The sequence below is a fragment of the Elaeis guineensis genome, chromosome 2 (assembly GCF_000442705.2).
Source record: "Elaeis guineensis isolate ETL-2024a chromosome 2, EG11, whole genome shotgun sequence".
NCBI lineage: Eukaryota > Viridiplantae > Streptophyta > Magnoliopsida > Arecales > Arecaceae > Elaeis > Elaeis guineensis.
The window spans coordinates 109,527,159-109,538,758 of NC_025994.2; the positions used below are offsets into that span (position 1 = coordinate 109,527,159).

At 37.6% G+C, this 11,600-nt stretch overlaps 1 protein-coding gene across 1 annotated transcript; it reads left to right on the forward strand.

Annotated features, from left to right (window-relative positions):
• Window positions 1-5,907: 5,907 nt before the first annotated feature.
• On the forward strand, window positions 5,908-9,933 carry LOC109505904 (putative pectinesterase 11). Its single transcript, XM_019850834.3, has 5 exons — window positions 5,908-6,257; window positions 7,406-7,565; window positions 8,162-8,350; window positions 8,438-8,679; window positions 9,613-9,933. Exons 1-5 carry the CDS (start codon window positions 6,037-6,039, stop codon window positions 9,818-9,820), a joined length of 1,020 nt encoding a protein of 339 aa, XP_019706393.1. The 5' UTR covers window positions 5,908-6,036; the 3' UTR covers window positions 9,821-9,933.
• The last annotated feature ends 1,667 nt before the right edge of the window (window positions 9,934-11,600 follow it).

The window sequence follows — 11,600 nt, forward strand, 5'->3', positions numbered from 1 at the left end:
GACAATGTGTGGGAATGATGGTCTGAATTCTGGATGAAACTGGAAGTGGACGGATGGACGGTGTTGCAATGTCGGAGTTCGGAGGCAAAGGTTAAAGATGTGTCTTTGGACGGTTGTCAATAGAAGAAACCCGACAGAAGTCTTATTAATTCATTATGGCCTTTGAGATTTCATTTGATCCTATGTGTCTCGTGTAGCCTTATTATGGCTAAAAAGATTCATGACCTAATATATGAAATATTATCCATTTTAATCTATGAATTTCATAGTTTTGCCTCTTTGAATTCGAATCCAAAAAACGTCTCGCAGTTTTACCTCTCTAAATTCCAATCCAAAAACGGTCTCACACAGAAAAGATTATCCCTTTCTATATAAACAAAAGTCTCTTTTGACTCATAATCAATATAAAACTAATAATATCATTCTTCCTTATTATCACCATAATCCTCCAATCAAAAGGGAATCTATGTATGAGTGGGAGGTATATCATAGTCGCATATCCAAGACTTACATGTAAGGCTGGAACTTGCCTCAGAATAGCCCGATAGGCCTCGAGTTGGTCCGACTTTGGGTCGGACTTCGGACTAAGCTTGAAACAGTTCAGGTCAGATTTAGGCTTAATTATATGGCTCGTTTGCCTTTCGGACCGGATTCGGGTATATTTTTGACCCGATCTGAATCCGAGTTTGAAGTCCAGCCTAATTGGGACCAATAGTGTGCTAAATTCCATGGTGAATAATATGCCACATTATCCTGTATCCCACGGTGAATAACACGCCACGTTACCCATTGTATTTCACCAATTCCTAATTGCAGTCTAGCTACCATGCATATGCTCCAAGATTTTATCCAACAAAAGGCCGAGATCAAGATCAAGGAGACGGCACTGAACCGGGATGTCCGTTGTGGGGGGGGGGGTGTGGTGCCGCAAGCAGAAGAGCCACAGGCGGAGTGAGACAGATGAGCCATAGGCGCCAAAGGGGGGAGAGGGACGAAGGATGGAGAAGCCACAGGCACCTGAGGATCGAGGGCGGAGGAGCCATAGGCACCGAAGGGGGTTGGAGGGAGGGAGACCGAGGACCGCATCGGCACCAGCAATGTCGACAAAGCCATCGCCTAGACCATTGTGATTTCTAATCCAGGACCCCATCGACGTGCTCGGCCTCATCGATGCCAAGCCCGACATACTCCACGATGAGATGCTAGACCTCCAGCACGCCGCCACCTTCTCCGAGAGGGGAACCGAGGGTGAGGAGCTATGGGTAGAGGGGCCACAAGCAGCTGGAGGAGCCACCGATGGTGTGGCCATGGGCAAAAAGAGGTGGAGGAGCTGAAGGTTAGGGCTTAGTCTTTTTTTCTTTCCTTTTCTTTTTCTTTTAAGAGAGAGAACTCAGGGAAGAGAGCTGCTGTTGAACTATCGCCTGCCTGTTGAATACCTGATTAGGTAATTGGCCCAATTGATTTCGGGCCAGCTCGGGCCTGAGTTTTACAAAAATTTTTGGATCTAATTAAGCTTGGCCCAAAGCCCCCAAAAAAATTCAAACTAGGCTTGGGCAGGGGTGTGGCTTGGCTCGGCCCATTTCCAACCTACCTGCATGGGCCATCAATATTGCGGCCGAAGGCTCATGGCTTGGCATATGAGGTATCGTTCACTCTGGCCCATGGGCCTTATGATTTTGTCTTTCTAGATTTCAATCTAAAAGGTGCCTCACGTGGAAAGGATGATCCCTTCTTATATAAGCACAGTCTCCCTTGACTCACAATCAATAGAGAACTAATAGTGCTGTCCTTCCTTTAGGCTAGGAAATGTTCTTCGAATCTGTATTTTAAATCATTACACCATAATATCTAGAGCTATCCATCCCTCATAAATACAGTGGGACTTGCAAAGTGGCATATTGATGAAGTCTCAAGATTTTCTTCGTCGAATGCTCCGAATTAAATGCCTCGAAGAGAAGGTCGAATTAGCAACTAAAAATAAGCTTTAAGATTGACTACTTTCTTCATCTGAAGCATTGAAACCACTTCGAACTCAAAAGTGGGGAGGACAAGTATTGTGGAGATTATCCACCATTTGAACCGACCTTCCTCTTCTCAAATTATGATGGAGCACTCATCGATAACTCTGCAAAACTCTCTTGGATGATGGGAAGAGAAGATCACAAAATGAAGGTGAAGCTACTTTACGTTATTGGCTTTTGTTCGACTACAAGCTTGGATGCTTACGGACCTTAAGGTCAAAATCTTATCGATGCAAGAAAAGGGATCCTATGACCAACGGACTATTATAGAAGGAAGAACAACCTCCTAAAGTCTTGGACGTTTTCCTTAAAATATCGATACGGAGTTAATATCATGAAATTAATGCCCCTAACCCACTATCTATATTTCTAATGAATGTGGGCATTGATTCTCCAATACCGATACCAAATTTAGTGAGCAACGATGGAATGCTCCCCTTATATAAATAGGGGACCCTCAAATAAGTTTTATTTCAGAAAAAGAATAGAATTTTTTATATGTATACTCTCCCAAATATTCAAATTTATATAGATACCCTTTTAAAATTGATATCTGCATATATACCATTATAAAATATTTTTTTTGCATATGTACCTATATCATCTAACACCGTTAAAAATTAATGGTTTAAAATTAAAATGACTAAAATATCTTTATAGATATATGTGTAAAAAAAATTATAAGGATATATATATAAATAGTAATTTTATGAGAGTATTCATGTAAATTTAAATATTTGGAAGGGTATAAATGCAAAAAGTCTTTAACATAAATATATCTCTCTTGATTTATTAATTCTTTCTTTATTCTAATAGAAAAAAATTAATATAAATAACTAAAATAATAAATTTACTTAATTTATTAATTAATATAGATAAAATGATCTTTTTATCAAATAATAGAATAAAATTATTTTATTTAAAAAATAAATAAATCGTAACCATCCATATTTTCTCTAATGTATAATAATATATTTCTAAAAAAAGTATCTAAACCTAATATTAGATGAATAGCTTGTACATTTGCATAGAATAGACATAGTTATAGATTTAGATATTATATAATAATAAAAAATTATAATTTTATTATATTTTATTTTAAAAAATTTTATCGAAAATATCTTTATGAAGTGTATAAGATATATCATGCTGTTATAAGATGGACATAATCGTCCCATCTTGCATAAAAATAAAATATAATATTTTAATATATAAAATATTATATAATATCATCATCGTGTTATTATATGATGTAATATGTTACTACATTATAGAGTAAGAGGGTCTGAATCCATCTAGATGAAATAGATGAAAATTAAATTAGAATTTTTTGTGTGTATATCCTTCTAAGCATTCAAATTTGCATGAACATCCTCATAAAATTGCTATTTATATATATATATCCTTATAAATTTTCATTTTGTACATCTTTCCATAAAAATATTTTAGTCATTTAAATTTTAAATCATTAATTTTTTAATGAGGATATGCAAAAAAATAAGTATTTTATGAAGATATGCATACAAATATCAATTTTAAAAAGATATTCACGTAAATTTGAACATTTAGGAGGATATACATACAAAAAATCTAAAAGAATAATATCCACTCTTGTTTTTTATTTTCTGTACTATTATAAAGCTCCGACTGACTTAAATATCAAAAGATTCTTCATGATCCTCTAAAGAATTTCAATTCTCGGATTGAGATCGATCTCCCAAGTTGGAAGGAGTCCGACCCCCAATCTCATACTTCGGACCGGAGCCTTGCAGCAACAAGGCTCTTGGAGCGTTTATCTTTCAAATGCAGGTAGGGTAGTTAGTTCTTCGAGGAGATTGAGAAGTAGCTCGTGGTAAAACTGGGCCTCAACTTCTAAGAGAATTTGGTAGTCTGGTGAGTTCATTAAGCGAGGGTGGATGCTGGGTGTCTTGTCAGCAGGGATGAAAACTTGGCGATGGAAGAAGAATGTTAGAGTAATTTTTTTTTGGATATAAGATAAATTATTCTGGAAAATATATTTGCCATTCCTAAAAGCTAAAATCATCTTTTTTTTCTCCATCATTCCTGCGTTTCATTATGCTTTCTGAAGAGGGGACCTGTCAAAAAAAAAAAAAAAATGCTTTTGGTATCCGAATAGACCCGAGCTAGAAGAATGCACATCACAAATACTGAGCTAAAACATTAGTTGTCTGCCTTATGCCTTGGCTTACTAGCTGCCTTTACCAACCAAGCCTGGTTCAACATAAGAGCTAGTTATTGGAATATCTGAGTCTAAGCTTAATTATAAACGTTCAAGCTAGCTTTGCTTACCAACAATATATGAAAAGCTGCCATAGTTGTCTTTCTAATTCATAATTTTAAGACAAGTTTAATATGTTGCCTGCAGTGTACCTTTTAATAAAGAAATTACTGTTGTTCAAGACCAATCTCTAATCAAGCCCAAATTCTTGATTTTTATTTTGTTTTATTTTAGTTTTGAGTAGAAGGGAGGTAAGAGAACCATCGGGCTTAATTTATTCTCAAAACAAGAGATCAATACCTTGTCCCCTACATAACACCCAACACGATTGCGAGCAACTGGCTTGCGAATCTAGTTGAGCTAGCCTAATTATGTACCAAGGTTTGCCAGGCCTTAATTTCTACACCCTGTGCACCATATCATCCATACATGCAACCAATCACAGCCAGTCGTTCTTATAGACCCACCTTATCAATTACTTATCTCACAATTATAGAAAATGAGCGAATGTGATCGACAGCGTGCACGGCCACATGGTGCCCAATGTAGGGAATAATTTCTCCCGTACGAGGCATGGGGAGTCCAAAGGCCATAGAAATATTGGCCTTATCTGGTTCTATCTCAGGTGCCATGGTCGAGAACAGATTACCCCAGCGTTAAATCTAGACATTGGGGGGAAGGTCTACGGACATACCCCAACTTGTGAGCTAAAAATTTGGAGCCACCCTATGTGGTGGGAATGTTGTTTGCCAGCTGAATCAACGTACGCAAAAACAACTCATACGGAGACCTTTACGTCTGCTCCAGTTGTATAAGAAAAAACATGAACGCTAAGAAAATTTAAAATATCTGCAAGCCTTCATCCGCTTCTGGAAAGAATGCCTCATTACCTTGCTCTAGTTGTCCACGGACCATGGAGGGAGAGTATTTCGGCGGAAAGCAAGCGAGGAAGCCAAAAATGGAAGCAAGAAATTAGAGAAGCCAATAAGTTTTCTGCGACTTGCTTGAAGAGTAGCGGCATTGTTGTCCCATGGCTGTTCAACAGCTGATACCGAGTAGCTTGAAATGGAAAACAAGATCAAACATTAGCAATATTTCCCTTAAATTATAGGTTTAAATTTAACATTAGATCGATTTCATGGTGTATGAGAATCCGTGCAAACGTGTGTTTAGTTCTATATCGGCTATTCACCCAGAAAATTTTGGATACTTATACATGATCAAAAAATTCAAATAATACCTTCCGACTAATCTTATTGGGTGAAGTCCTAGATTGTTATATGGTATGATTTTTATCACGCAATTTTTTCTCCCTTCAAATAAATTTTTAATTAATAGTTGTTGAAATCAATATTTAAATTAGTTTTTAATCTAACAATTACCATATTGGCTGGGATTTTCAGATCTTAGTCCAAAAATACTGACCCAAATGGCCAATCCTGGAAAACAAAATATCTCAATTTTTTTATATTTTATCTCAACTGAGATACACTGATATCTTGGCCGCCTTTTGGAATTCCTGGTCAGTTTATTTCCTGATAGTACACACAAACAAACGGCTACTGGGATTAAAATTTCCCTTATTGGTTTAGAACAATATTAATGAATTACCTTATGAAGCACCTTCAAGCTTCAAGCAAGCCGACGTTTCGCTTGCAGCCACATAATTCGCCGGCAGACTACGTGCAGATGACTCCTTATAGTGCTTTGTAGGTAAGATAACGGCTTATATAATCACAAGTACTTTTAGCTGCAAAGGTATGTCTTCTTGGACAAATGAGGCTTTTTTGTCATGTCTTCTTTCTTGCCTTGGCCTTGCGGGCTTCTCGTTCCATGGCTTCCTCTTCTGCAGGGTCCCAGGATTGGTCCTCTGCTATTCTAATAATAGTCGATCAATCAGGAAAAGGAGATTTTACAAAGATTCAAGATGCCATCGATGCTGTACCATCAAACAACACTGAGCCAATCTTCATCAGGATCGAACCCGGGATCTATAGGTTCTCTCTGTCTCTGATCAGTTTGCATTGTTTAGATCTGATTTGTGTTAGCTTTTGGTCTATATTTCGAACGTGACCCGATGTATTTATTTTGTTCCAATCTAGGTTCGAGCTCTGATACTTTTGATGTCCAAATGTAGATTTTTATGATAGCTTTTATTTTGCTGACTTTTAATAACCAGAATTTTGTTTTTGTGATAAGCCAATTGGAAAAAAGAAAAATAAAACTATCCAAGAAAGAGTACATGAGAACCCCCCACTCTTGCACTTGAGATCCACCCTCGCCCAACCACCATATTGTTTCCTGTCCCTAATGATGGAACCTTTTTGTTCCTGCCACTTAAATTTTGATAGTCATTTTAATTTATTTTATTTTTCCATTAAGGCAATAGCCATTTTATGTTTATGTTTTCATCTTGTACACACTTAAATATAACTATTTCAAAACAAATTAATTATGTTTCGAAATATGCAAGTGTGTATAAATATTGGCTTAGTTTTGTAAAAGGTTAACATTAAATGCTCGGTATGTAAACGCAAATTGCAAAACTGCAGCCACAAAACTACTAGTATTAAATTTTCCTTTAGGGTCTGCAAGAAGAACGTGGCCTGTTGGTCCGTCTGGCCTGCATATTCTAAGAGCTAATCCAAATCACACCCTAAATCCCAATATAGAGGCCTGTTGGTCTGGAGGAAGAAAAAGACTCGTGGAGGTATTTATTTCTTCCCCTTGGATTCAGACCAGGAAAGTTTTAAGTTGATATGAGCCATGCTTAAATGGACTGCTTAATTCATAAATTCAGCAGGAAATTTAGTCCAATCCTGTTGCATTACCCAAACAAGTCTTTTTCTCTTTCTTGATTCACTGATTTGGGCTTCTCCATAGGAATGGGTGCCTTTCTCTGTATATAAGAGGTCATTGGCTATAACCATCGGTCGTCCATGCATGTTGTTCAAGTAATTGCGAGTGTCATGCCATTAAAAGACATTTATGGTGCAATTCTAAAGTTGATGATCTTATCATGCTAATATGAGCCATTAGCAATACAAGAACCTGAATTATATGATCTTCTTTATCCATGTTTTTCTTATAAAGATTTTGATTTCGCACAAATTTCTCTAACACCGGAAATTCCAAACTCTTGCAGGGAGAAGATAGTTGTTCCAGCTGATAAGCCCTTCATAACATTAAGTGGCACAAAAGCAAAATCAACCATCATAACATGGAACGAAGGTTGGAACACAGTGGAGTCTCCGACTGCTTCGGTCTTGGCTTCGGATTTTGTTGGACGATACCTTACAATTCAGGTATATCACCATCATTGCCAGTATATGCTAGCTCCCCAAAAAAGAAATGAAGAATAAAAGAAGAAGCATGCCAATAAATAGATCTAGTTGTCATGAAGAATAAATAAGCCTTCTAAGCTGAGCAACCGATGGGAAGAATGTATTTTAAGTTGAATTATTAATTTGCATTCTTTTGCAGGAAGGGGAACAGCTCCCCATGAGATTAAGAAACAGTCTAAAATAGAGAAGTTACGTAAGAATTCTCGGAAAGTTTTCTATAATTCCCCCTTTCGGGCTTCTTTTATTTATTTATTTTTACCTTTTTTGTTATAAAAAAAAAGGAGGACAAGGCGGCAAGCCCAACCTATTCGCTGAGAAAATAATGAGTATATTGATTAAGTCTTCTCCCCTAGCATGCAACAGAATCAACATTTATTAATTTATATCTTTCAACCATGTTACACTTTGCCTAAGTTATCCAATGGCAATATTGTATCATAACCGTATACTGCTTCTTCAAAGGCAAGCTCTTGAGAGAGAGAGAGATGCTAACCAACCAAACTAACTAGTATTGTTCCTTATTTATTTTTCTATTTTTCCACATTTCCTTCCTCCAGAACACATTTGGCTCGAGTGGCCAAGCCATCGCACTAAGAGTTGCTGGGGACAGGGTAGCCTTCTACGGTTGCAGGTTCTTTTCTTTTCAAGACACACTCCTTGACGATACTGGCAGGCACTACTACACCAACTGCTACATTGAAGGAGCCACCGATTTCATCTGCGGCAATGGCCAAGCACTCTTTGAAGTAGGTCTTTTTTCCATGACGACACCACCTAGCTATTGATATAGTAGTTCTTAGAGTTGAACAATTTTCGTATTTGTTTGGCTTTAGAAATGTCATCTCCACTCAGTCTCAACGAATGGTGGAGCCATCACTGCACAGAGAAGGGAGAGTGCATTAGACAATACAGGCTATAGCTTCGTAAGTTGCAAGGTGACAGGTGTGGGAGTTGGAACTACGTTTTTGGGACGACCATGGGGAGCTTATTCCCGGGTGGTGTTTGCGTTCACCTACATGACCAATTCGGTAGCAGCTCAGGGTTGGGATGACTGGGGTGATCCTAATAAGCAGAGGTAATTGAGTTGCAGTTCCGTTGAGTTCCTTCGCAGTGGACCATGCATGTTATAGGTTAGTCAGGTCTTACGTTGCATGCACCACACGGCTTTCATCCATTTTGGGCCTTGCATGTGTAAAACCAATGAGAACTTCAATGCCATCACAACAGCACTCAGAATCTACCGGCTAATTATTCAATTAGCTTAGCTGTAATATATGCATCAACTACCATGATTGGATGCATCATATATAGTTCTAGGGCTGAGGGTTGGCCAAAAAACCGGTCGAACCACAAACCCAATATGAACCGATCCTTTTGCTTTGGTTTATATTTTTTTTAAAGAATATTCGTCTTGGTTACAATTTAAATTTTTAAAAAAATTGATTCAAACCAACCCAATTTGATTAAGCTCGCTCTCTCTCTCTCTCTCTCTCTCTCTCTCTATATATATATATATATATATATATGTGTGTGTGTGTGTGTGTATATATATATGTGTGTGTATATGTCTGTGTATAAAGTTTTTTCAATTTTTTAAATATAGAATAGATTTTTAATCTGATAAACCAAATCAAATCGGACTATTTTCAGAACAGTTTCAAATGGTTTTTTGTAGAATGGCTGATTCATTTACAATTTTATGAAACCAAATTAAATCAGTTCAATTTTGGGTTTCGCTTCAAACCGATCTAATCCAATGTGATCTAACTCGATCCAATCTATGCACATTCCTCCTAGGGTCTAGAATTTATTTGCTTCAGACATGTTTTTTAGACATGTTCACCAACAATTTTAAACTTTGGACCTTGATAAATTCAGGCCATAACGGTCAAATTCTATGGTTAAAGAATTTTGTGTGTTTTTTCCTTTTTCTAATGTGTGTGTGTGTGTGTTGGGGGGATTTTTTTCTTGTGATTCCTTTGACACTGTAATCATAATTGTGTTCCAGGACGGCGTTCTACGGGCAGTACAGGTGCTATGGTCCTGGCTCGGACCTCTCAGGTAGAGTTGGATGGTCTCGACCGCTTTCAGTGAGTGAAGCTTCTCAGTTCGTAACGAAGTCTTGGATCGATGGCCGGAATTGGCTCAGGCCTCGTCCGGCCCATTTCAGAAATTTTTCAACCCTAATTGTGAGATCTCCAAATGGTAGCGGATAGCTACAACAGAAGCTACTCAATTCGATCTTGTAAATATTACAATTCATTTAAACTTCGATTATTTTATTGTATAAAGCGGTGATTGTTTGTTCAAATGACTGAAAGGAATATGTATGCATATTTGATTAATTTACTTGTGTCATGTCTCCTTTCCTGCTATGTTAATTTACTAGTTCCGGACCTCACCTACAGAATGATTGAGCTGGTGTCTAGTTGTGTTGATTGCATAAGTTGAGTGTATATCTAATACATTAGGAACATTGGGATGGTTGGTTTTGATTGGATGATAGATCTCAACCATTTCTTGTCTTTTTTTCTTTTTCTTAACTATGCAAAAGATGTTGTTGAAGCGCACAACTTATCAATAATTTGGGAGTGCAGATTCTCTATGATACATGTTTTGTAGTATGAAAAACTGTACGCTCTAACTCTTTGATAGCCGCTATGTTAATCCAATCATAGAGATGGACGACCATCAAACATAGCATGGTGGGTCATGTCTCATTGCATATCATATAAGGTGCACCATCTTTGAGTATTTGATAGCTATCGTTCTCCATAATCGAACGATGTGGTGGCCATTAAGTGATATACATATATATATATATATATATATATATGCGGTGCAAAACATGTGTGGTCCTGACTCCAGTTTGGGCTGCAAATAGTCGCTTGCCAATTCAGAATGGCTGAAAGAATCAGCATACATCATGCCTCTTTGCTCTAACCTAACCCTTGTACGGTCAAAATATTTTTCTTCAGTTCTACAAAAGATTGATGAAACAAATCATGACTCTCAAGGGTAAAAATGAGCCAAGCCTGGTACTAAGCCGCCCATCTTGGTTCATTTGTTAATGAGCTTCATAATCAAGTAAACTCACTTGAACCTTTTCTTATCACCAAAAAAGCTCAAGGGCCTATTATTGTGCTGAACAAATTGGCTCATTTGCAGCCCTCGTCCTAAGGAAAGGTGGCAGTAAGGATGGGCAATATCTGGATTTTATTCTTGTAACTGTGATCATTGCCAAATGGTCCTAAGATGGAAGCCTATCGTTGGCACACATTGGGCAATTTTCTATCTCTATGTCTAGGTTGAGAGGAGTTCCCCTTACTTCATTGTATACAAGTTGGTTCGAAGACTGATCAGGTATACCCACCATTGATTTGTTGACATAGGATTAGTGTCAAGTTAGATTGTTTGCTACGGTCAAGCAAGTCTTGCACTCCCAAGTCCGGATCAGGTATACCCACCTTTAATTTGTTGACATAAGCATCGTGTCCACTTAGATTGTGTGCTACGGTCAAGCACGTCTTGCACTCCCAAGTCCAATGGCATTTAATTTAGGGTCTCACAAACTCCAATTGCATATGGCCTTCAACTTTTTGGATGTGAATTGCAAAAGAAATCAAAACCACTTTCAGAAAGACAGAAACTAGCCCCGTTCATGGGTTTTCTAACGTTCTATTTTAACGATCAAGCATGGTTGGAAGTGAAATTTACAAGAAGCCGAATATTCTCCTCGACCATTCGTTCCACTTCCAGGATCTGAGAATAACACTGACATTGAAATTGAGATCAGGGCTGAGGCAAATGGGAGCTGACATGAAGTTCAAGGTGATGTCAATATCTAAGTGGGATTAGATCGCGTGGGCAATGAAGTGATAGTTAAAGGTTTGTACAGATAATTTGATTAAGGTCAAATTGCATTGAGATAGGGATTGGAAATGAGATTGAAGTTTGGATTATGATGGAGATCGAGGTTACAAACAAGATCATTAT